This window comes from Centrocercus urophasianus, unplaced genomic scaffold (assembly GCF_019232065.1).
Source record: "Centrocercus urophasianus isolate 14NV4802_14NV808 unplaced genomic scaffold, USGS_Curo_1.0 seq_12, whole genome shotgun sequence".
Classification (NCBI taxonomy): domain Eukaryota; kingdom Metazoa; phylum Chordata; class Aves; order Galliformes; family Phasianidae; genus Centrocercus; species Centrocercus urophasianus.
In genome coordinates, this window is record NW_024884364.1 from 17,039,793 (window position 1) to 17,066,625 (window position 26,833).

At 40.5% G+C, this 26,833-nt stretch overlaps 1 protein-coding gene across 1 annotated transcript; it reads left to right on the plus strand.

Annotated features, from left to right (window-relative positions):
- Positions 1–119: 119 nt before the first annotated feature.
- Positions 120–26,668, plus strand: VGLL3 (vestigial like family member 3). Its single transcript, XM_042809650.1, has 4 exons — positions 120–161; positions 8,920–9,175; positions 14,480–14,980; positions 20,714–26,668. Exons 1-4 carry the CDS (start codon positions 120–122, stop codon positions 20,755–20,757), a joined length of 843 nt encoding a protein of 280 aa, XP_042665584.1. The 3' UTR covers positions 20,758–26,668.
- Positions 26,669–26,833: the final 165 nt, after the last annotated feature.

Consider the following 26,833-nt stretch of genomic DNA (forward strand, 5'->3'; position numbering starts at 1 on the left):
TGTCGGGGCGCCCCCCCCCCCCCCCCACTCCCCCTTGGCGGACTGCACGGCGCATCGCTGCCTGCCCGGGGCGGAGACCTCCGACCGATGCGCCGTGCAGCCCCCGGCGCGCTTTGGAGATGCGGGTTGCTCGTGAGGGTGCCCCAGAGCAGCGGACCCTGGTAAGACTTTGAAATCAATCTGAAAGCCATCCCCAGTCGTATATTTGGGGAGCGGGGCTGGCTTGTTCGGCGAGGGGAGAAAGTTGCTTCTCACCTCCGTCTCCGCTGTGCGCTCCGCATCCGCGCACTGAGCTGAACGTGCGGCCGTCACGGGCATGGGACCGCGCCGCTCCCGGCGCACTGCTCGGCTCTGCTGCGGGATCGCTGCAGAGGGTTGCAGCTGAATTTGGTGATCGGATGTATTAGGAAGGGAAAAAGAATAAAGAAAAAAAAAGATAAAAAAAAAGTGAATCAGGAAATTCTTATCAGGCTGACAGCATTTTTAGACTATGCAGTGCGTGGGTGAAGTGGGACTAATATTGACTTGGCCCTAATGTAGTCATCTGAGAATACATTTTTTGGTTGTTGCTGCATTCCATAAGGTTTTATCATTATTATCCATGAAGATTGTTTTCTCCGTACATGGGAAGTGACCCCTAATATCAACTTGCCTGGGAGACACAAATATGGGCTAAACCATTAAAATTCCAATCGTTTGTTATTGTTTTTTCTTTATCGTTGGGAGGAAGAGATTTTGTAGTGTGGCACCAAAGTGGACTTTGCCAGGTTGCTCATGTTATTCTCTGTAAACATGGGCTCTGGAAAGCTTACGAGTTTAGTCTGTTCCTGCATGCCTGTGTTATTATTTCTTCTCTAATCTAGGTCGCAGCTTGCAGAACCCTCACCTTGTTCAGTGGTTTTTAGCTGTGAACTTTGAGTATCCGGAGCTCCTGTTAGCAGCCTGCTCAACTTAGAGGGAAAATAAATAACCTCAAATGATTAGATTCCTTGATTAAGGGACCTAGAAGTAGAAAAGTGTGATTGGAACTTCAGGCCTGGGTGGACTTTTTGGCACTTGGCTCTGCAGGCGCTTGGCTGTGTTTCGCTTCCAGCTTTCGCAGCACTTCATACATGAAAATCTCTTGAGCACCCATTAGCGGCTGCATCGCACTCCCGTGCGGTTGCTCTTTATTTTTAAACAGAATCAAGAAGTTTCTCCATCAGCTGTAAGCAGTACCACATCTGAAACATCCCAGAGGCACCGTAACGAAAGCCAAAGTTTCTTGAAATTTCATTTTAAATAAACTGAGTTCCTGTGGCTTGTGTTATTTATGAAATGTGGAGGTAGATATGCAAGGCAAGAAACACAGCTCTATTGAGCCAGTGCAGCTTATGAGCCGTGGCCAGTACAATGTATCCCGTTTCCATCAAAAAGCATTCTAGAACTCGCTGTCCCACGCGTTATTGACAGTTTGTTTTAGTTAATCCTGCTTGTGCCAATTTCGCTGGAACATTTGGAGCTGGAGGGTCTTCACAAACCAGTTAAGTGTCAGGCTGGAAAACCGAGCTGCTCTTGCCGAACTGAATGCCGTGCCCTCTGCCTCCAGCAGCCACCGTGTGTGGGGCTGTTGATGGGTTTTCCCTTAATCCAGTGCTTTTTAAAAAATAAGAAGTAGTAAAGATGGGATGGACTCCCCATCTCTCTGCAGTCTTGGTGGAATAATTGCTTAGATAATGCATGGCATTCTGTGAGTCTCTGTTTCTTCCAAATCATCCTGTCAGGAACATTTAATCAAGTGGTAAAGAGCCTAAGAAAGAGGGAAGAAGAGTCTGTTGCCAGGTTTCTGTTTCTCTTTCCACATGTGTTCAACATGTAAGATACTCCTGCGCTCTTTGTAGGGATGATGACCATTTTAAAGAATGTTCTTCTTTGCTGGAATCAAAACTCTGGTTTAAAAATAACAATGAGGGAAGATGTATTAGGGGGGCATCTTTAAAAATAAAGCCCTGCACTGGAGCTGATGGAGCAGAGCTCACCCTTAAAATATCCAAGGACTCCATTGGGGCATTTTCCAGTGCCCTCGTATACTCTGTTGTCTTTCCGTAGACAGCGAAGGAATTTGTCTTTCTTGACTCTCCTGTTAATTTCAGTGAGCTGGAGGTGTGTTGCCCTAATTAAAGCTTATGCATCTTCATAGATCCTTGTAATGCATCTGTCTCAAACACAGTGGGTGATGGCAGCTTTCTGTGTCACTTTGAAGATCAAAGCAAGCTCCTTAGCAGCGGAACTGTCATTGCAGATGGACAGGTTTGAGCTCTGGGCATGGCACCTCTCTGGAGGTCACCTCCTTCTCTTTCTGTAGGTTGCATGCTGCACATGGGGGTATGGAGAAATGTCTCTGTCAACCAGCTGACACTGTGTCACTGCTCTGTGCTGAGTAGGGTTTGAACCGTCAGCTCCTTTTTGTATGTACAGATCTTGGGTTGCTCTGAACAATGGATCTAAATGTGCCCAGATTGTATTTTATTTTGTTTTTCTCTTTAGAGAATGCTCCATCACACCTTCTGAAAAGATACTCCACTCCAAAGATACTCCAACATTTCTCTTCTGTAGTTGTCACTCTACTGAATCAGTGCAGATCTGATTTTGCCTTGCACAGTGATGTGGAGTTTGTGGAACCTCCACTTTAACCATTTTGCAGCAGAGAAAGAACATGCTAGCAACTTAATTTAGTTGAGACTTTTTCTTTTAAAGTGCTCAGTGGACTGAAGCCTGAATTCCTATTGAATGTTAATGGGAGTGGAGACTTAGCACCTTAAATCTTTGAGACTGCTGAAGTCCAGAATGTTTTCTGGAGAGAAATGAGAGTATGTATATTTAGGTGCTTATGTGGTGCCACAGGGAACTAGTGAAAATGGGCTGGGACCCTATTCCTGCAGATAAAAGGGGATTTATATGTTTCTTTGCCAAAATACAGAGTGCATGTGTGATGGTGTTACAATAAGAACATGTTGTCGTACGTGGTATGGAGTCATGCTTGCCAGACTGTAAAGCTCTTTGGTATGATGAAATTAAAACCCCTCTCACAATTCTGAAACTGCAGTAGTAAGCCTCGGATTGCTTATATCTTGGGTGAGGAATGGGTGTAACAGAGCTGCTTGTTCGAAGAGTCTGGAAACACCTAATTGGTGAAGAATTCTGATTTATTCTTGGTGCACAAGGAACGCAATGACAGCTTGCCATACCCTGTCATCTAGGGACAGTTAGCTGCAGAGCTCAGGCTAAGGTAGGATTCACTGTAGCTCACTCACAGTTGAGCTTACGACCTTTTAAATGGGAAGTTACAGTAAATGGTAGTTTTGGAACATCTCCATGGTATGTAGATGTGGAGAACTAAGCCAAAGAGCACCCTTGCTACATCAGTCTCGCATAAAGAGCTGTGATATGCTCAAGTCAGACTTTCTTCTGGCAGTGTTGTAGACAGACTTTTTCCAGATAAGGGCTTGTCTCTGTTTGTAAATTAGGTCACTAACTCAACTCTTCCTTCCAGACTAACATCGCTGCAGACAGGGACAAGTCATGCTCACTGTTGTGTCAGCTGGCTGTAGCTAAACCCATGCTTGTACAACGTACTTCAGTTTTCCGGAAAAGTTCTTTGCATCACATGTTTGCAGCTTTGAAGACTGAGTTATAATATTGATGCTGGGTGTGCGTGGTCCACAGCATCCGATACAGCAGATAGCAAGGCAGACAGTAGCTTTGTGTTTCGTTTTTGTAGCTCAGCTCCTTCCTAAAGGCTTGTTCTGAAGTCTGATGGGTGCCCTGCAACTGACTTCACTACAGAATGAAGGGCTTCAAAGGCTGCTTTCAGAATTACAGGTTGTAAAGCTGGGATTAAGTCGTCGGGGTCGGAGGGGAGGAAGAGGTTGATTGTTGTTTTTTTTTTCAGGGAAGAAGTTTGTTGTTCTTGCTGTTTTAATCCCATGAGAGAGGACCTGCTAATATCAACTATTTGTCTTGCTTTACTGGTTATTCTGATCTGGATCAAACTCTATTTCTTCTTCCTATAAATACATACAAATGGAACTCTAGGGTTTAATGCACAGTTCTGTTCAGAGGTACCCCAATAGATTATAAATTCAGACTATTTCCACTGCTTCCATCTATCAGCTGAATATTGTGAGGTCTTCCGGCTCTGCTGCTCTAAATCCCATCTTTCACCTGGAAGAAAGAGCGTTGCTTTGCTATCTGTTTGCTTGTTTGCAAGGGCAGTAGTTAGCATTTCCTATTTTCAAGGCACGCATCAAGTGCTGCTTTTAGGCTTAGCATTCCACTCCATGATTACATGAAATTGTCTTCTTGAATACTTTCTGTGTTATCAATATGAGCCTGCTTGGCAGGCAGCTCCACAAATGAAGTACTGCCCGTGATTTGCCTAGGGTTTGTTACTGAAATTCCTTCTCAGAAGCTCATGTCGAATGACAGCCTTTTTCTCAGGATAGGGTCATATAGTATTTCCTCAGTGTAGTGGTTCTTTATTTTTGGTTCCTGTTCTTTCTCTCATAATGGAAAATCTGTAACAGGTGGCCACAGGCACACCAGACTTTCATGTTTGGGAGCATAAAGGACCATATGCTGCACGATGGCATGTATGGAGATAATAAGTTGTAGGAACAGGCAACCAGCTTATATGTAATATAAGAGCCAGCCTGAATTTTTGGTTCAAATTCAGCTTAACTAAAACTTTTTCCAGTCTCAGCTGTGCTTTGGTAGTTTTTAGGGTGTGCTGCCCACTGGCCGCTTTCAGCTGGAAGTGAATTTTTTTTTTCAGTTTATGAAAAGGAATGTTCTGACATTTTTACCAGACACCCCGGCTGAGATCCGGGACCCTTGAAGTCAATTGGACTTTTGCCATTGGCTTTCATGTGGCTGGGGCTTCTCTGCGTGAGAGCAGTTTCCCCTGGTTCTGAGTAGGGTATGTCAGAAAATAAGGGGAGTCAGCAAGACAGAGATTTTGTGGGAGATTTTGATCCACATGCTTTCTTAGCGTAAAAGATCTGAGCGGTCCGTTTTTCTCCTAAAGGCTGCGTGATGTTATCTGGCATAAGCAGTCTCTTCTTTAATATTTCCATATTGCTGATTAGCTTTGGACCTTTAGCTTCCATTTGTTAGACCACTTGCAGTAAGTGCTTGAATTCTCTTTGGAATAAGTCTGTTTGTGAATATACAAAACATGTAAAATAATATTGGTTTAAGCTGAATGCAGCCTACGCTGTAAGTATTATTTACTTGGAGATCAGACCATTCATCCCTCAGCCACATACTCGTGTCTGTTATTGAATGTGGTGTCAGATGCTACAAACACCGAATTTCCCATTTCTCTACCTATTTTCCAGAATGCTAATCTGACTTTAAATTATATACTCCGTGTCTTGGCCAACTTGAGATTTTCTGTGTTTGTTTTGTTTTCTTTTTCAGGGGCTTCTGACCTCAGTCTCTAGCCTTTAAGGAAAAAGGAGGTATAATTTATAAACATTTAAAAATATTACAGATAGGAGCATAGGCAAGGCAGACACAGTGTTTGGTCAGCATATACACTTTATAAAGACCTTACAAGTACTATTGACTGCTTAGATATATGCTGGAACTCCTTGTAAGAAAGAAATAGAAGGGAAACCAGACTAGCCTGGCTTCGTTATCAGAAACCTAACGTGTGATGTTTGGGTTTTTTCTCCTTTGGTTTTATTTCTTCTTCTCTCCTCAGAGTGGTACAAATTAATTCAGTTGATGGTCTTGCCTGCTTTTCTACTCATTCAAATGCAGCTGAAAATGCAAAGAAAAGATTACTGTTATGGTCAGAAAAAGTGATGCAGAATTTACACATACACAGAGATGTAATTCTAAGGGAGTTAGGGAGAGAAAAAAATTATTTTTATTAAAGAATGTGTACAATATAAAGGGCGTATACCCACTGTATACAAAGAAAATCTGCTTTATCTCTCTTATTGCTTCTTATTTATAAATTTAAATCTCTGTAATTACAGGAAAGAAAAAAAAATTGGCTGATATTTTTAACCTGAAATACAAATTAAGTAGATCTGTATCTGATCACAGTGTTGATTCGGTCTTGAAACATCTTTTAATTAGGAGATCTCATTCTTTGCAAAAAGCTCTCCACAAAACATAACTTTTTACTGTAAATTTCTTTAGTCTGTACACAACCCTTTATAGTTGTCCATCAGTACTGCTATCTTTTTTTACATTAAAAAAAAAGGACTCAGATTCAGTGTTTTCAAAAACAGCTAGTATTTGGAATGTCTTGTAATGACTACCCATGGACTGGAGGGGAGGGAAGAGAGTTGAAATGGAAAATGAATTAGATTCTTAGGCTGTAGAAAGGGGAACATTCCTGCACAGAGAAGCGGCTCTGGAGATAAGTTTTAATTTCCTGAGCTCCAGTCTCTATATGGGAACATTGAAAGACTTCCTTCCTGATAACCAAGTCAAGCCAGGGGCTATATTAAACGATGTGTTTCTGTATATAATTGTGTGCTTGTGTATGTATTTGTGTACTTGCAGTATAGATACAAATAGCGTATCTATAATGATAGAAGCCAACTTTGGAAGTGCGTTGCATGTATTCGGAGTCTAGCAGACATACTGTATCTGAGATGTTGTAATATATCAGTATCTATTTGGATATCTTTAAAGGATCCCTTCCACATTTTGTCTCTGTTTAAAATAAATAAATAGTTAAAAAAACTAAGTCTCCTTCCCAACCACTTTTTAGGAGGATCTGAGTTGTACTGAACCTTTAAACATTTTCAAGCCACTGAGATGGATGTGTTATCAATTTCTAATGCGTGCTTCTCCTGTATGTATGATACTGTGATAACTGTTTCTGCCTTGTTGAGGTCTCATCCTATGATGACTTTTTAGACAAAACCGTAGAAGTCACTGTGGCTAACATGTGAGCAGTGCAGGAGCAAATGTTAGACTTTTTTTTTGGTTGGTTAGAAGATGCACAAAACACCAAGAAAAGTACAGGTCACTTCAAATTCTACATGTATAAATGTGAGTCTGATAGCTTCAGGCTACCTTTCATTTTAGCAATTAGCTTCTAGTAAAACTTTATTATTTTGTTCTTTTTTTATTGCTGTTTATTTGTTTTGTTTTTTAACATCTTGTGATAAAGCTGTATGTCCTTATCTAAGCAGAGCCACAGTACTACTTATTTGTGAAATAGAGATTTATTTGAATTCCAGGTCCTTTGCCTGGATGTTCCAGGCCAGAAAAAAAAATTTGGTTACATCCCTCAGTGCAGTTTTTACAACAGCATTAGAATTTAAGTGTAGTATATTACTGTTGTATGTGTTCCAGTTAATCTACCACAATGCGAGATACATCGCATAATTGCTGTGAGCCTGTAGTATGGTAGGGCTTAGTTCCACTTACAAGTAGATCTTACTTACAATTAATTGGTTTTAATAATCACTTGGTTATTAAACCACTAATAAGAATTATCTCCTGAATTTCTATTTTGTATTACAAAGGGATAATTTTTGTCAGCTTATGTGATTTTAGAAAGCATTGAATGTACGTACATTGATAGTATGCAAGATTGGAGAATGACTTACAATTATTTCTAGGTCTGACAAACGTACTTATTGTATAACTGGAACTTTATAGACTGCGTAGTTGTTTAACTTGCTCTATAGAACAACTCTGGAAAAAGAGAAAAAAGCCATAAAGTTAAAGGGATTCTGATGCCGCTAAACTGTTGCCAAGCAAACCATAAAAGATAAGTCAAGCTGTAAGACTATAGAAAAGTGATGAAATACTTCTGCATATGTGCCGTAGTTGTTTTGGGTTCCTGAAGCTGCTTGTGTGTAAAGTCAGCTGTGGAAATGGCTAGCTGGCTAAAAGCTATGATTCCTGCAGCACAACTGTTGTGGGGAGATTTTTTCTGTGAAAACAGTTGTAAAGTGGAACATCTGAAAAATATGTTCCATGCAAAATGGATCTTCACACACATTTATTTTGACATTTAGGTTTGATTCGAGAGAAAGAGAGAGGATTCTGAAATAGCTGTTCACAGATGGCTTGTGCTAGCTTGATTTTTCAAAATGCTTCTCCATGTTTTTAGTTTGGAGGGATTTTTTTTTTGCATGTGTTTGCAGACTTGTCAATCCCCCTCTTCCTCCAGATCATATGTTTAAATTTTTTATTGCTCGAATTTTTCTCCTTTCCTCCAGAAATTTGTGTTAAAACAAACAAACTAAAAAAGAAAACTCTACCAACCAAAAATTCTCACTACCTGAAGAGTTACTTTTTCATGATAGAATCCAAGCAGCCAAAAAACCCACACACTTTCCTGGCCTTAAGTAACAATTTATGTATTTCGTAGATTTCCGAAATGCAGAGGAAGGCTGTTAATGGAGTTCATGGAGTTCACCCACTGTTCTGTCCTCTCACTCAGGAGAGTGCAGTTGGGAAAGTTGGGTGGACATTCAAGTAGAAGAATGAAACACAGAGTTTGTGTACTTGGCCACTTGTCTGCAGGGCTGGACACAACCTCTGCAGCCCTTTCTGATGAGAATACCCTTCCAGGTGGGAGTCAGCAGTGAATTGTTAGAGTCTGCCTGTTTTCTTTTGAAGGTATTGGGTGAAAGCCATTGCTGTTAAATTGCTTGTGGCTGTGAAATGTGTCTGAGAAGCAGGTCCATCTGTGTGTGAGGAATTAAGATTCTAAGTAAGTGCCTCTGGTAATCTCTTCTTTGTAAAATGTTGGTGCAAAATATCCCTGTGGCCCAACTGCAGTGAACTGAAATTAGTATTCAATGCATTCAGTTATTTTTCTTTAAGGAAAACAGATGTTGAGCTTGTACTGAATGCATTTAGTGATACATCTCTTGTTTGTTTTGTTTTTAATCCCAGAAGAAATTAGCTGTATACAACAAGATGCAGGAGTCTCTGGAAGTGACCCTTCCCAGCAAGCAAGAAGAGGATGAGAAGGATCAGCCAGCTGAGATGGAGTACCTGAACTCTCGCTGCGTCCTTTTCACCTACTTCCAGGGAGACATTGGTTCAGTAGTGGATGAACACTTCTCAAGAGCCTTGAGCCAAGCCAGTAGCTTCAACCCAGAAACCGCCCTTACCAAGAGCAAGGCAGGGCTAAGTCCTTTGTGGAGAGGTAAGAGGAGCAGGAACTTGGGCTGTATCATAGTAATGGATATTACATTGCAGCTGAAATTTTGCCCCCCTGTGCATGATCAAAATTCCCCCCCAAAACTGAAAGAAATGAGGAGCTGCTTGTGATTGAGTGATCTGGTGCATTAAAGGAGAAAGAGGTTCCAAAGGCATGGGAGAAGCAGGAGTCTACCACTCTTCCCATAGCCCATGGTTCCACAAAGGCCTGGAGGGAGCCCAGATGAGCTGATGTGGCTTCACAAATGTCTGCTGCAAGATCTGAGGTTTATTTTTAAGCTCTAGGTGTGAAACTTGGCCTGCAAGCCAAGCTGTTTGGGATTCTGTCCTTGGAAGTGAGGAAACCCATGCAGCGTACTTGGGTGACTTTGCCAGGTAATTAGGATTTGTCTGTGGCTGCTTTCTGGGTAGGGAGGAGCCGACACAGGCTGGAAAAGGCTTGGATGAAGCTCTGGCTCATGTGGCTGTAGCCTGCTTTCAGAAGAGCTTGTAGGAGAGATATGGCCTTTGCTACTGATCTCCTGCATATCAAATAAGACTGACAGTACTTCACTTCCTAACAGGAAGTAGAAACATGGTCAATGCTGTGAAGCATTTGAACAGCACTGTAATATTCATGCTTCATAATGAATATAAGCATTTTCAGTGTAATATTGAACAAATATTGCTAGATGAGCTAGGTAGATCTTACAGATAAGATTTTAAAGTTGGTGGCTGGAGAAAGATATCCATTAAGACACTGCTTTCCTTGTGTTGCGTGTGCCAGTTTGTGCAGTTTTTCAGATACACAAAAGATCATGAATTCTGATCTCCTTATGTGGACTGTCAAAAGGATTGTAAAAGAATAGTGAGTAATGGCCTTGCAACAAGCTGAGTGAGAGTTTCTAGGAGGATCCTTGTAGGAGTGCTGGTGTTCATAATCAGTGATGCTGAGGTGAGAGTACTTTAATGAAAGTCACAGATAATAAAGAGAGGATTTTTGGAAACCACTGTGAAGAGAAAAATAGCACAGAAGAACTTGCTTTCCAGAAGGATAATGACAAATCCAAGGAAGTTTAAGAAAAGGTCAGCACAAGTGGCTAGGGAGCTAGAGGAATTTATGGCTTCAGACGAGACCATTAATGTTAATGGGAAATTTTCCGTTGACTTGACTGAGAGTAAAACTGAATCTGTGCTTACTGAAAAGGAGACTGGAGCATTTATAAATGACCCTGACATACTGTATGTGTTTTAGAGGTGGGATCAAGGCAGTCACTAGAGATCCATGCCTACAACAGACCTTCTCTACTGGATGTTGAGACATATCTCAGGGTGGGGGTTGTGTTCTTCTCTTCGGCCTCAGACATAGTCTGTTTTGCTCTGACCCTCTCAGTTGTACATGACTCTACAGAGGTCTCTACAAGCGTCAAGATTATCTGGCACAGCAGTTCTTCACACATGCTGACTCCTTAGCCACGATGCCCCATGCCATTGGAGCATGGAGGTCTGCGTGTCTGGAAAGTGTTCCAAGAATAAAGTAAGAAAATATGCCCCTTGTTATCGTTACACCTGCTGAAGCAGTGTGAATATACCCAAGGAGGTTGCTAGGCAGGGCTGCTTGCTTCTGCACTGAAGACTCTAGGGAAGATCACCATGTTTGCTTCTTCAAAGAAGAGATTTGGCCAGGGCTTTATTGAAGTGAGCTTCTGAAACATGACTGTTTGAAAAAGTGGAGAAAGAATGATGCTAATGCTTTGGACTTTTTGTTCATATACTATAGTTGAAGATGCTCATTTACAGCAAATGCGTATGAATTTGCATTCCATTACCTTAAGAATTTAAAATATCATTGGATTGAAGATCTTTTATGAATAAACTTTGTGGAAAGCCTTTTTGTCAATAAATAAGAAACCATCATTAATAAATAATGAATTGTCAATAAATTATTAAAATATCAATTTAAAAACAATTAAGAAGATTTTTCTGTATTAGAAAGTACAGATTTAACTGGAAAATGTGTGGAAATTAGCTGTCTATTCAGCTCATTGTATTATAATTTCTTTACCTGAAAGGAAGGACTAGCAGTGTTTTCTGCTTAATTTTCATCTAAGTTGTAGCTTTTTTTAGTGTCTTGATGGATATGCAAACTATAATTTTAAATATGGTATTATTACATTTTTTGTTTTAAGGAGGAATTTTGCTTATGTGTAGAAAAGAGAATCAGTTGTCTATTTTATATAGAAAATACTGATCAGATTAAGCTAAAATTATCTTCAAGGTTGACTTTCTACAAATTATAGATTCCTACAGACTTAGGTAACATGAATGCTGAATACCTGATGCACCTGAAATCTTTCTTGGGGGCTACACTTAAATAAATGTTACCTTTATAGTATTTTTATCAACGTGCTTTTTCCTATCCGAAGGGGAATTATCGTTTTCTTGCGGGTTGTTATTTTTCCCCTCTTGCCTCAATGGAAAAGTAATGCACTTCAGAAAATTCCATACATTGTCTTCTTTATGGCATGTGGGCATTGGCATGTTTTCCTTGTGTGTTGGCCAACCCCTATTAACATTTGCATTAGTCACCACTTTGTGGTATCTGAGATCTTGCCATCTCCCTACCTCCCTCCACTTCAGAGTAGGAAATAGTGGTAACTGAATATCTTTCTTGGCACACAGTTTTGGTTATATACCTCCTTCTTCCCCCTCTAAAGCCTCTGGAAACTACTCAGGTTTTTTTGTTTTGTTTTGTTTTGTTCTGTTTTTTTCTTAAGGACAGGGCTGAAATATCTCCATTGCCACGTCTCATAGAGGCCAAGCATTTGGCATGGTAACATCTGTAAATGTAATTGTCTGAGCTAACTACTTTAGAGGAAAGAACAACCTTCAAGCACAGAGGAAATGTATGGTAGTTGTGGGTTGTGGTTCAGTACAGAGATGGTTCTTCTTGATGGTGATGTACACAATGTTTAGTAGTATCCTCTGTGAGCATTCAGGTTGGATGAAATTTCCTTGCAAATTCATATAATGTGAATGGGCATTGCACCCCAAGTGATATGAGTTCACCTTGACCAAAAAGGTTGTCTCAGTGGTGGGTGCACCATGACAGTTTCTGACATTGGCAACAGCTTTGTGAAATGGACATGGGTTTGACAAATTGGGTGATCAAATGTGTTTGCTGTGGCCTAGATCTGTTGGTGAAGTCAAGCTGATATGCAATCTGGGATGAATTCGTATTGGTAAATTCAGTGTTTTAAAGTGTACCCTCCTGATATTAAAATCGTGCAGATAGTTTGTGGTTTTCTGCCCTTTTTTGAAGTGGGGTGTTTGGATATAGGGCTTTTCCATTCTGATAATAGCCAAATGGTTTTCAAAAACTCCCCACGACTGTGATTGATTTTCCAGAATACTGACAATACATTATCAAGCTGTTTCCCTGTTGAGCAGTGAGGAAAATAACAGACTGGGTATGAAGAAGCTTGTTTTTGATTTTCTTTTTTTTTTTTTTTTTCAACCCTACTACCAACATTAAGCTCTGTGCACTCTGTGTCTCAGTCTAATCCCTTGTAACAAGGAACAGTTCATAAGTGATGAACAATACCAGTTTCAGAGGGGTGCTGAAGCTGCTGTTAGATGCTTGAAGCTCTCCTCAGTCTTCTAGTATGAATCACAATAGGAATATAATGCTAAAAAAAGAAGCAATCTTCTGAAGAAGGCCATATTGCAGTTTGCTAGATAGGCTTGCAGCCTATGAGAGGGTTTGGCACAGAGATAATTCTGTACAATTGTCCATAGTGCATTTGTAAAGGTATTTCCAATACCAGAAGTTAATCAGACTCAATAAACTCCCTAAATCCTGGCCAATTGATGTGTGGAAAAAAAAAATTGTTATTTGAAAGGATTTTAAAATACATACATAAGTGTTCTAGTGATCCAGTGAGAAAACACTTTTACAGTTTTTGTTTCCAAAATATTTTATGTAAGCAAAGTTTCGAGGCAGGAGTGTTTGAAGAATCTGTTCATTCTCAATGATGTCTTCACTCAAATCTCATTCCAGTTGCTTGTTAAACTACGCAAAACAAAAAGTCGTTTAGGAAAAATATTATAAACATTTTTGTAAATGCTGTACGAGGAATAGAGAACTCCTCACCTTGTCAAATATTACGTTTCCCTGGCTTTATTTCTTCATTGGCTATTTTTATGACTTTGTTCTTTCATCAGAGGTCCTGTATTTTTATGTTTCCATCTTCGACCAAAAAAAAACCCACCAAAACCAACCCAAGCTATTTGAGCTGTGACATATTGCATGAAGCAGTGCTTTCAAACATGAGTTGGCAAGAGCGATATGTGAGTGGAGATGCCAATACTGTCCTACGCATCAAAAACACTAACCGCACCTTCAAAAGAGGAATTTTTAGAATGTGATTTCATTATGTGAAGTTATTGGAATCCATTTAAATAAAGTTGAGCCCTAGCTGTAAGAAGCAGCAAGTCTTTTATTTCCAACAAAGACTATTTTCAGCTACATAGGTGATGTTGTTTGCCTGACAACAGGCAACGTTATGTATTCTATAAGAAAATAACATGAGGTGCATTCAATTGATCACTACCCCATTAAAGCATGACAGGAATTTGAAGAGAACTGGTATTATTCCAATAGCAAAATGTCTCATTCTGCGGTGTGAGCTGGTTCACTGTCCTCAGAAGCATTTAGAATCACAGCAGCTGCCTTTCTAAATGATAAGTTCTGGTCTGGTCAGGAGATACTATCTCTTCCTGATTCCTGTGTCAAGAGCCCTGAGAGAGTTATGACCCATCAGTGTGGAGAAGTCTTCTCAAGGATGTCTTATATGTGTGTAAAAACCTGGTGTGAGGAAATGAAGATAATGGAGTGGAGCATTTCTCAGTAGTGTTTGTTGACAGGACAAAATGCAACAGGGCATGAATTAGAAAACAGGAAATTCCATCTGAACACAGGAAAACATTTTGTTTGTTTGTTTGTTTGTTTATTGTGAGGGTGATCAGTCACTGAACGATGTTGCCCAAAGAGGGTGTGGAGTTTGGTTCTTGTCCAAAATCTGATGGAATGTCATCCTGGACAATATGCACTAGGTGACCCTGCTTGAACAGGATTGGACTAGATGATCTTACGAGGTTTTCTCCAACCTCAACCATCCTGTGATTCTGTAATTACTCTGTAAGCTTGGATTCAGCGTTATAAATTTGAGAGTAGAAAATTATTGAGGGTTTTTTTCTTTAAATTGTTCTTCCAGCTTCAGTTATACTTATTTTCTCTCCTCTCTTCCAGAAAACTCAACAATATCAAGCCAAAGGAGCAGTTTCCCAACTTCGTTTTGGACCAGCTCTTATCAGCCTCCCCCACCACCATGCTTAAGTGGAGTACACCCCGATTTCCCCATTACTGCACCAGGCACCTTCCCAACACCAGATCCCAGCGGCTGGCCAGGACACAGCCTTCATCAGACTCCACCTCCTCCTCCCCCTGCTGCATCTGAATCCTGGCATTATCCTTTAGCATCTCAGGTGAGCCCTTCATATGCACACATGCATGACGTGTACATGCATCGCCATCACCCTCATCCACACATGCACCATCACCATCCCAGTTCGCACCGCGACCCCCGCTACGGGTCTCTGCTGATGCCTTCAGTACGTGCAGCCAGGATTCCTGCTCCTCAGTGTGACGTGACTAAGACAGATCCTGCTGCTGTCACCAGCGCTACCTCAGCATGGGCTGGAGCCTTTCATGGAACGGTGGACATTGTGCCAAGTTTTGGGTTTGACGCAGGTAAGTTTGTTCAGTTGTGTCTGTGGCTTGTTTTAGGAGGAAGAACTTGAGAAAAGCAGTGTGGAGTCCCTGCAGCTGAAGTAGGGTTTTTTCTCAGGGCCTTCTCCAAATACGTTTCCAGATGGGAATCCTTCCTGAAATTGCTGTCAGGGCAGACAAGCTGTGAAACATCCAGCTCTCTGCCTTTTACTGAAAGACCTCGGTCACTCTTGGTCCCACTCGAGCCAAATGAGTTGTAGTGTGATACACTCTTTTTTTACTTGTTTAAATCTTGTGGGAAATAATTAATTGCAATTCCATGTTGAAGCTTCCAGCTCATTCAGCTAGTTAGTGTGTCTGTTCACCAAAATATAGTTCCAAAGAGGACTGAACTAATAACTCCTCAGTACACAAGGATTGCATCTTACTGGTCTAAATTGGAACAGACCAGCATTTCCTTCCTCTGTGTATCTAGGTGTCATACAGAGCGGAGATGCTGCTTAAGCTGCACTCACCATCACACTAAACTTCATCCTGTAGGTTCTAGGCAGAGATCTCCAAATTAGATTTATTCTACCCCTGTCCATGGGACTGCCTTCATAAACTACATCTGCTGCATCATAGGCAAGTTTTGACTTGAAGGCTCTCACTTCAGTATTAGGAGCAGTCTGGCAACCCTCACTGTTCTTCATAGTCACTTGGTGTCAGAGGATGGGTGATACATTTCCAGCATCTCCTTCCACACTCATGTACACTGTTATGGCCTCCTTTTTCTGCTTGGTGCTTATCTGACCAGCAGATATCCTTACAGATTACTACTTAAACAACTTTTATTACTTTAATAAGGAAATACTGCATTTGCATCTCACTTCTTAAGATGTCTGTTTTTGTCTTCTTGAGGCTGTCTTCTTGGTAGCTCTAGCTGACCATTGTGTGAGAAGAGCTTCCTTGCTTTGATTAGCATGTAGGAGAACAAGGAATTGGTGGTGGGAAAAAAGTGCTGTTTTTTAAATATGAAATATTAGCAACCATATCCTAATTATTGCTAAGTGAACCTACTAAAAACCTCTCTTCTCTTAATAGTAACTGAGAACCAGTAACCTCTTCTAAATACCATGCCACTTGCTCCTTCAAGAGTTTAAGAAAAAGAGCGATAAGATTCTTAATACTAGACAATTTTATATTTATTAATAACATTTCCAGCCATGCAGATGATACAAGAGGTATTGTGTTTTATGCTTGTAAGAATAAGATGGTAATCTAACAACATTGTGATAGAAAGTTCTGACAAATTCCATTATGGAAGCTGCTTTTTCTGAAGCAGGAGCAAATTGCTTTTGCCACTGATAGATGGTCCCAGACAGCTGATCTGACAGTGGCCCCAGCAGTCCAGCTTCGGAACTCTGGAAGTTGACTTACCTTTTGGAGGATGGAGCAGGGACTGTATCAAGAGCTACTAGTCAAGAAGAACCACTTCCTGAATCTTGCCTAAGCTGTGAGTTACTCCAGCGCTGGGCAAGTTGGCTTGCTTACTGCTTCTTTGTTCTTCTCATAAGCCAGGTGATCTTCCTTCAAGAGTACAGTACCTTGAAATAGACTGTGGGTCCTAGCACTGCCTTTCAGGGCTAATATAGCCTTTGCCTGGTGCTTCATGCTCCTTGTGAAAATTCCTGTGGAAGGGTGCAGCTGTATACTAATTTCCTCAAGACCCTGATTTGACAGTTCTTACCAATATCTTGCATGTCTTATAGTTGTCCATTCAGGGTGGGAGCAGTGGGGAAAGCATGGACAGTCAGATTCTGGTGCATGCTTATTGTGTAAGTCCATGAGTTCCTGTGAGAGAAATAAAAGAGGAAAACTGATGTGTGACTGCTTTGTAGAAACAGAGGATCTCGGCAGAGATCTTTTTTTATTCCCTTTCCTCTTCAAGGTAGGGTTTTTAATGCATAAGTCTCCACATCACACACAATTTCATTATATATATATATTTGCTGAGGGTCAGTAACCTCAGCAGAGAGACTGAAAACTGGAGGGCTTGGAAGAAACTTCTTGGAAGAGGTTTCCCCTAAGTAAGGTTACAGTGGCAGGAAAACCTCAGTTCTGGAATTCTTTGCCCACAACTCCTGGAGAATAAAAGACATCAGTCCCTGGAACTATCAATGTGTTGGATTCTATAAGCTTCAGGTGATTTATATGAAAGAAAAAATCAAAAAACAGAAAACCAAAAACCAAACTCACTTGAAAAAAGCTAACAGAGGGTGCTTTTCTTGGCCCTTCAGATATGTATATGCAGATGATTTTTTTTTCTTGCCCTCTTACATTGAGTCACATTTCTTATGCTACTGTCACATGGGATTATAGAAACATTTGCAAAACTTTTCATGCTGAATTAAATGGAGTGATATCTTTGGGATCAGAGCAAGCTGGCTGTAATCTTACCCTCATCCAGCTACATTGTTGCATCTCTGCCATGCAAAGCCAAATATACCATCTCCTGAATGGATGATGCTGAATCCCTGCAGAGGTTAAAAGAGGGTTCCCCTTTCATGCTGGGTGTCATTTGGGAATTTGTTTCAGAACAGATTGTATGAGACTTCAGCATCTCACTGTTTGCAAGGCTAATATAATATTGATCTGTCATGCACATCTGTTCGAATTTACAATGTCCTGTTTTAGAGGGATGAGTAGGGATTGAAGTACCTGATTCCCATTAAATGTGGCTTAATCCTCATGCTGTATGTTGCAAATTAACCCTTTTAGGAGCTTCTGTGTTGGTGCAAGTGGGATTAAAGAAAGCACTAGCCTAAATCAAATCTGCAGCAACCTGTTATGCTTGTGGCTTCTGGTATACCGTGCCTTTCCAAAGCTGAAGTGCTCAAAATAAGGATCAGTTTTGTATCAGTCACTGAGCACAACCTGTTTGTAGATTAAGCCTTAAATTCTCAGTCTTCCCAGTGCCAAGCAAAGCAAGTTCAGCCTCTAACATGCTGACAGCATGACAGCAGCTCATGGCACATGTAGATGGAGACTGCAGAATCCTTGTGTTCATTTAAGGGTGTGCCGCCTGAGTTGGGCATGTAAAACCAGGGAGAATTTCTGCCCTGTTGCCCCTACAGCCATCAGTGCTTGCCTGTGTGCCCTCAGGAGCAGAGCAGCCAGCACAGACACTCTTCAGGTGTCGGTCAGATCCAGCTGAGCTGCCCTGTGGAGAGTACAATGCCGCGCTGTTGTGGAGCCTGCCAGAAGGAAATCTTGCCCTGCTGTTGGACAGATGTGCCAGACAAAGCTTTCTGTAACCCCAGCGCACTCAAAGCAGAGCAAGATTTTGGCCTATCAGAGAGCTGCAATTCTATTTTCCAATTGAGTTGCACATCTGTCCCTAAATACAGGTAAACTAACTGGTGTCCTCTGGTCCTGGCTAACCATGCAAAGTCCACTTTGAAAACTTCTGTAGGCCAGCATGTCATGCTGAACACAGAATTGGAGTGATCAAACTGCTGCCTTCTGCAGAGTTGTCTCTGCTCAAACACTACCAGTTTGTCACCATTCCTCAGGACTGTTTAGATGTTCCCACACAGCCTGTGTTCTGCATGTGTGGCAGGCAGTTAGCTGCAGTGTTGGCCTCTCAGAGATGGGGAGTTCTGCTGGTGCGGAAATACTGGCTCATGCAGCACAAGCTAAGATGTCTTTGAGGAGGAGAAAACATTTGTTCTAGCAGCAGGCTGCAAACTAAAGCTCTTGGTTAGCTAGTAGGGCTGCACTTGGATGACATGTTAGAAGTGCAGTTAGTCTTGCCATAAAGAAGATGGGAATATAATGAGGAAAAGGCATGGAAAGTGTTCCACATTCAGATCTGTAGCTAAGGCAACTTTATTTCTTTGGATTGTTTTCCATGGCTGTTTGGACTTAATGGCTATACCTTAAACTTCTCAGTTGCAGTTGTTTCTGTTTGCTGCAAAGATATTTAACTAGGAACATGCCTGGTCAGCTGGTATCTCCCTTCTACTGGTCATTACTGTCAGGAAGATGTCCTCTTAAACACGTGTGTGTAATTTGTGGGTTTTTTTGTTTGTTTGTTTTGTTTTGTTTATTAAACCAGTATGAACCGTATAATCTCTCTCTTCTCCTCAGCTTTCTCTGTCTCTGGGGGCCTTTGTTGGACTGGTGGACTTAAATGACTCCCTTACTCCAAAAATTTTCTGCTGACTCCCTCTTATTTTTTTTTTCCTTGCTTTAAAAATGAAAAATTAAATAGACGGGAAAAAATATAACAAAATTCTCATCATTGACTTTGAGAGAGCTTTGAAGGAAACGAATAGCAGCTTATGTCTCTGTCTGTAAATGATACTGCCGGAAAAACTCCTAACTCATAAGCAAAAAGGAATAATCCTCATTCAGTAAAGTCTCTGAATGTGGCTTGCCATACTGGAGGCGTGTCTCAGTTTTTTCAGTCCAAAGAAATAGATGTAAGTGCGTGTTAAATGGAGCAGAGAGCCACAGTGGGCTTGGCTATGTGATCAGATAACGAAATGAGTGATCTATGCTCAGCTCTTCTTCAGTTCTCACCAGTTACCAAACAAGTATTTCAGTGGCTGTAACACCAGTGAAGTCTGAGAGAGTTGCACCTATTTAAATTGGTGGTGGATTTAGCCTTAAATTCATAGTACATCAAGTAATTTGTGTGTTGGTCTTGGCATAGGAGGCCAAATTATGGCATGATACAGAACAGAGAATCACTGCCGATACAGTGGTATTGGGAATTGCACCTTTCACAAAATTTAATTTGCTTGGCACAAAACATCAAGGAGCAGGTTTTACATCAGTGAGGCATAAGTGTGTTACTACCTCTTAAAGCAAGCGCCTGCACCTTTCCTTTTCACTTTCCCTGTAAATGAGCAAAACCATATCTTCTTTGGGAAGTTTCATCCTCACCTCCTCCACTATGGTCTGGATTTTAGGTATCTGCCCTGTTGGGTGTAAATCTAGCAAAGATTGAATCCTTCTGGAATAGAGGAATCCCAGATTGTAACACAGGTTCCAAGTCCGTAATGCTAAAGCCACAACATAGCACCACATTTATTAGATAGTCCTCACTTTTTATAAAGGAAAATGTTAGAAGAACTCATAACAAATGCAAGCTGAAAATCATTAATTTTTCCCATGTGGAAGCACTAACCATTCCTGGCTAAAAATCTGACACTCTGTAGGTGAAATTATTTTTTTTTTTTTTTTTTTTTTTTTTTTTTTAACTTGCTGCATGAATACTTTCCCTCCCTCCTCCATAAGGTGAAATGCCATAGAAATGGTGAGATCCTACAGTGTTGCAGATCTTTCTGCAAAGAGATGGGGTCAGTGGCTGGCCCCTATCAGGAAAAATGATGATGTTCTGTAGCGGATGGTCTACGCAGACCTTGTGGGGGGATTTTCTCACACCCTGCTCCTCTTCGAATGAGGCCAAAACAAAAAAGCACGCATGATTTTATCAGCATTCCTGAACTGCTGAAGCCAGTCTAAAACTTAAGTGGGGTTTAAGCTTATCCCACATAAAAGATAAAATTGGAAGCAATAGCAGTGTTACTAACAAATCCACTAGGATGGTAAGTTACTTTTGTGGGTTTTGTTTTGATTTTTTGTTTTGTTCTGTTTTAAATCAGTAACTTTTTATCTTCACTTTGCATGCTTGGGGAGGCGCAGGGAGGGGGAGGAAAAAGATGTATCAGATTTTAAGCGTTACTTTTCTGTTCTGAAATCCAGGTCTACAGCATCAGGACAAGAGCAAGGATTCTTCTTGGTTTTGAAGTCCAGATATAACTTAAGACCAGCTAGAGCTGGAGTCAGTGCAGCTTGGCGGGTGACATAACCATCGCTGACTCTTTTGCATGGGGCAAAGGACACAAGTGAAGAAGAAGAGCCAACCATTCTCGTTTTGCTATTGAGCCTTTTAATTGCAAGGCCACTTATGGGTCCCACAGTGTTGGAAAATGAACAACAGAAAAACAGACTCGCTTTTCTTTCTTTCCTCATCTGAGCCTGCTGCAGCTGGGCAACCTAACTCCTTTCTGCTCCTTTAACAGTGTTTTGTTTCGTTCAGCTTGGTATCTTTATGAACAGTCTCAAATGTTGGGAAGAAGACTCCCCTGACTGCAGTGCGCCTCCTTTCAGGAATACATTATTTTGTAGCTCTTTGTGCATCTATTTTTGTAGAAATACAGAAAGTTTGGTTAAGGATTGATGGGCTATTTTAGGATGGCATATTTTTTTAAAAAAAATTGTAAAAATTGTTAAGTTCTGTTTAAAGAACTTGCTCTCACAGAAGCACTGGCAAAAATGTATAAAATGCTATTTTTAGATGTCTGTGATGTGTTTGTGCATTTTGTTTTTGTTTTGTTTTGTTACCTCAAGTGTCTATCTTTCCCTACTTTTTAAAGAGCTAAACCTTCCTTGTTTCCACATTGCTAGATCTTGATGCTTTTGTCCTTTTGTTCTAGTTTAAGCAAGTATAATTCGCACCTAAAGTTTCAGCCAAATATTTTTCCTGCTGGTGTTAGATTCTAGTAAGGGTGTTTTTGTTCTTGTTTCTAAAGATGGCTTTGTGCTGTGCTGTCAGAAACTTGCAAATGCCTTTAGCATGGATCATAGGGTTGCAGGAACTGCATTTCCAACCCATCCAGTCTTTCAAAATGGACCAAATACTTTCACGGATTTGAATCAGACTTGAGTTTGGACCTCATCTGTGATCCATGGAGGCTGATGAATGCAGTTGTCTATGAGTTACACTTCAGGCTCTTGTAGTAATCATAATTACCAGAATATTCTTATTTTAACTCATGAGGCAAGACTTTCAGCTAAGATATTTTGAGGGTTTTAACTTGTAACATGAATGTTTAGGAAAGAAATGTCACTTTCATAAAAATGCATGACTTGCAGAAACAAAATGTTTTCAACTGGCCTGATCTGTCTGCTGAGGACCTCATGGGAAATGCTGAAACATTCAGCTGCTGTTGACTTCAAAATTTGGTTGTCTAACCCGAGGTTTGCTGGGGGCGTTACTGACTCCAGCTACTGCTCTTGAATTTTGTAAGAAGTTGCACATGCTCAGCACGCACAAAAGCTGGGCTTTGTCGCTGTCAGGGTAAAAATCTGAACTGGGAAGTGACATGGCCATGTCTCGTCACAGCACATTGCAAAATGTAAGAGGAGCCACATTTCTGGCCTTGGGTCTTGGGTCTGACTTGCTTTCTAATGACTTCTGTTGAAGCCAAGAACATGATCCAGTCTTGAATAAGGGCTGCCCTCAACAGTCCCACTCCTGTGATGGCATTGTCTAGTCCTAGTAACTCCAGCGAGTGACAGTACATGCTTAGCTGGGCACAGGATCAGGGTTGCCAAATCCTGGATATTGCTTGGAAATGTTGCCTTTCTGCTCTGTATACCTTCAGTGAAGGAATACACTGGGGATCCCTCTGTAACATTTCCCAAGGCTCTCATAACCTATTGTATTTCTGTTACTATTGTGTTTAGGCATCCCTGTCAAAAAGACAAACCATCTACATGGAAACCAAGACCTAAGCATAAGACTGATATAAGAAACAGTATAATTTTAAGTCAGTGAGTATTGTGAATGTAAGTTTGTCAGGTGGACACCACATGGATGTGTGTGTGAAAGGGGAGGGGGAATGTTGGGATGTGCCTGCCAGTCTGAAATTCAGGCCTTCTACCCTTGTACTGCTTTTTCTCTCCAAGCTTTTGAACTTGATCCTATGAGGTGTTGAGTTCTCCCTTGACATAAGAGAGGGCTTGACATGCTGACATTGTGGGCAGTAGGATTATATCACAATTTGAGAAAATCTTTAAACATGTACCTTACTGATTTGAGGTTTCAGGCAGTGTTAAAATGCTGAATTGACTACTCTTATAGGTTACTTAAAAATAATAGGGCTAGAGTATCTATGTTGGGATGCTAAATTAATGCTGTTCTCCCCCTTTTTGCACCTCTTATCTTTATAGTCTATCAATATTTCTTCCTTTTATTGAGTTTCACTCTCGGGAGAGTTCTGTATATCATTGCTGTTCTGGTTGAGCTAGCTCCTAAGTTGGTCAATGAATTAGTTACAGATTGGGAAAACTGCATGGAACGGAAGGTATCAAAAACCTCCATGATGTGTTTATCAGGGCAGAATCATTCAGGAAATATGAGTTCCTGACGTAAATTTAAAATTAGGAATTCTTACAGTATTAGAGATACTGAGGAAAAAAAAATCCAAGTATTTTCTTTTTTTTCCTCCTAGTCTTGGTAAAGCTGGAAGGCAGAGGCAAAATTTCAAAAGGGAAACAATGGGGAAAGTTGTAATTTAGGTCTTTGAAAATCAGAGTTGGAGGGTTTAGGGCAGAAGAGAGCAAAGCAGTATTTCTTTTTGAGATGTGATATGTTTGACTTCCTGAAACAGTTTAGTTAATGTCTAGGAAGAGCAGTCACTTCATTGCCTTCCTCTTTGCAAGTTCAAATGATGAAGGATCTCCTCCTGCTGCCTGTAGTTGTCAAAGAGGATTGGGACAGGAACAGTCAAGCCAGGAGTTTGCACTGGAATTTCTTTCTTGACTATTTCGTTGAGTTAATGGGTAGAGGACATGGGTATGTGGTGAATCTGTTGCCGCTTTCCTCAGGGACTGCTGTCATGTGCTTCGTTTCCCCAGCTGAACTTGTGAATGTTTTTACAGAACTTGTGTTACTCTGCAGGCTTTAGGAGACAAGTGCCAATAAAAACCTGCTATCGTCTGTAGCTGTTCACACACCAGTCGGCCAGCTTTGGAAGACACATAGGTTCATTTTTTTTTCCGCAGTAACAAACAGTCCCTGTACTAACAACTGAGTGGAAAGTAAAAGCCTGAGTACGTAGCAGTAGCCCTGCTTCTATCCTCTGATTTGAAGGATTGGAAAGAAGAAAAATATATTCTTCTCTGTGACAAGTTTTTAAGTTAAATTGAGCAGATTTGCTTCTCTCTCACACATGCGTCTATGCACGCACATTTGTACTCACAGAAATGTGCTTATGAGAAGCAGATGCTATGCTAATACTGCTCTTGGAAGGGGAGAGGAGTGCTTGCTTGCAGTGTTGCACTTATGGCACATTGATGGCAGTGAGAAAGAAAAGGGAATACTAAGGCTGCTCATGCTTCCACAGATAGGATAAAGGACTCTTAAAATCAGGTTACGGGCAAGTTATATGTCTTAATGTGTTACTAAAGGAGTTTCATTTCTGTGTGTGTGTGGTGGATTCTAATGCTGTCCCAAGAAAGTGGATGATTCATTTTCTGAGGTCTTATAAAAACACGATGTACTCTGTCACTTTTTCTGGGAGAACATAGGGAAACTATTGTTTTATTTCATGAAAACCTAAACATTAAAGTCCTTACCAGTTATCCAGGATTTTATTTTGTTCCTGGTAATGTTGAGAAATCTGCTCTCAGTTTTTGTGTCTTGTTTGCTTGAAGGCAGGGGATGTTCAACCTGACTACCAGATTTTGGAAAGCAGATTCCCATTTTGTTTCAGCTGGGGCATTTCCATCCTAAAAAGATGATGCAATACTACAGCTACTAACCACCCAGCAGATTTTATTTCTGGAGAGCTGGATAATCCATGCTTGATGACAGTAAAATGCACTTTTTTATGATTCTTCTACTCACGAGATACACAAATTTGCTCATCAGCTTTTCTGGTTCCTCTTTTGTAGTGTGAAGTGTTCAATGAATGTCAAGATTCTCTCAATATTCTGTTTCTCCTGCCTTGAAACATGCTTTTGAGGATTAATTTCCCATCACAGCTTTCAGGGAGGCGGGTTGTACACCTCTTGAGAGCAGAGGCTGTATGAGGGGAGCATTATATTTTCCCCACTGTGCTTATGATCACTCACCTTGGCATGCACCCACCCTTTCTGCTTCCAATCAATCATGTATGTCTTGCTCTTCTTCTCCTACATTTCTTTATGTATGTGCATATATTTATATACATATATATATATATATATGCACACACACATTGTTATACCTAGTACCTTCTTCCCTCCATTCCTCCCTCATGCTTTGAATGCGCATTCTTTGGAAGTAAACTGAATGACATTACTAAATCTCATCTGACTGTAAAAAAAAAAACAAAAAAAAAACAGTAGGTATTTTATTGCATTCTCCGTAACCTCAGGACTGAATGGAATTTTTCCACACTTAATAAATAAATAAATAAATAAAATTAAGAAAGGAAAAAAAAAAAAAAAAAAAAAAAAGAGAGAGAGAGAAGACAACCCCTTTCCCCAAAACTTAATCTTTCAAAAGCCCTGATTTGTTGTGTGTGCAGAGATGACCATGGTGTCAAAGGAGTTACGCAAAGAGACACAATATGTTGCCTTTCAGTAGACAAATGTATCTTGTTGAATACAATTAATTCATTTCAGGTACAATATTTTTCTCCGTATCAATGGACCAGCAACTTATGTTTCTTTCAAGCAGTTCAAAATTACATATATACATATATATTTTAAACTTGACTTCTGTCTTTAATATATCTGCCTTTGAGCTTTTAAGGGGTATTTGGATGATAAATATTGTTTTTGTGTGAATTTTTTAAAAAGTTGATGCATGTTTATTGGAGCTGAAATCTCATGTAAAGCAGGATGGTATTTAAAAATAAACACTGCTTTTATATATTAGCCCTATGGGCACAATCTGACAGCTATGATGCAGAAAAGGACCCTTTAAAGACTAAAGGACTCTTGCCTGTGCAAGGTCAGGAGAGGTCTTACAAGGTTGAGATGGTAGTTATGTGAGCAGAACTGATCTTCTCCAGTATCGTATGTAGATGGTTGGGCAGATGCTGCACAACACATTAAAATTAGACTGTACTTGCAAGTTTACACTCGTACCCTCTTATGGGATGAACTAATTGCCAAAGGGAATTAAAGATATCTCTGGAAACCTTTGTTTTAGCAGCCATTGGTTAGCACAGTGCCCATAATCCTCTGGCTGTTCTTTTTCTGTGGTGTCCATGACACCATGGTGGGACCTGTGATAGCTTGTTTGGAGTTCCCTCTGAACTGCAAGATGTTTTTAGCTCCCAATAAACTTAGTTTAGGGATGGAGGTGATTAAAACATCACAGTTGTTATGCACCCACACAAAGGCACAAGGCTTCAAGATAGATCAGCTGTGTATCACTGACAGTGGTGTTTTGCAGGCAGGAGCCCTGCTCCTTCTTTCTTCCTCAAAGTCTGTTGAAGTCTTTGATGGCATTAAGATCATTGGGACCAGCTGTGAATGCCTAAACTGCAGTCCATTGTTGGCTGGAACAGAGTGGATGCCCAGGGTCTGGTCCAACATTGGTGGACATGTACTGGAATCCACATTGATTCCAGCAAGCTTGGGCTCAGGTAATTGGCACCTATATACAATCAATGTTCATAGCAATTGAGGTTTACAGTAATCTAGTAAAGTATCTGCAGAACTATGCTGCACTTTCTCTGCTAGCTGTTTGTAGTTATCATTTAAATCCATCAGTCAAGTCAGGGTCCCCCCTTCATTCCTAATCCTGCTACCCTCAAAACCTCCACTGAACATTCATCCTTCTCATCAAAACTGGTGGGAGTCTTTGTATAAAGAAAAGTGTCACTGTTTTAATTACTGAATAAATAATTTAATGTGAAGTTTATTGCTATATTTTTAATGTGGTATTTTCAGCTTGGTCTGTATTTCTCAACAATTAGCTAATGCTTTTTTTTTTTATTTTTATTCTTACGCAACTGAAGAACTCATAAATCTCTTTGTAAATTACAGCATCCTGAGTTTCTATTTTTTTTCATGAGATTAATTTCTACAGCCAAGACTTTG

Coding starts and splice junctions, on each gene's coding strand:
- VGLL3 (XM_042809650.1), top strand. CDS start 120: ATGCGGGTTGCTCGTGAGGGTGCCCCAGAGCAGCGGACCCTG. Junction 162..8,919: donor CCCCAGAGCAGCGGACCCTG/GTAAGACTTTGA, acceptor TTTTAATCCCAG/AAGAAATTAGCTGTATACAA. Junction 9,176..14,479: donor GCTAAGTCCTTTGTGGAGAG/GTAAGAGGAGCA, acceptor CCTCTCTTCCAG/AAAACTCAACAATATCAAGC.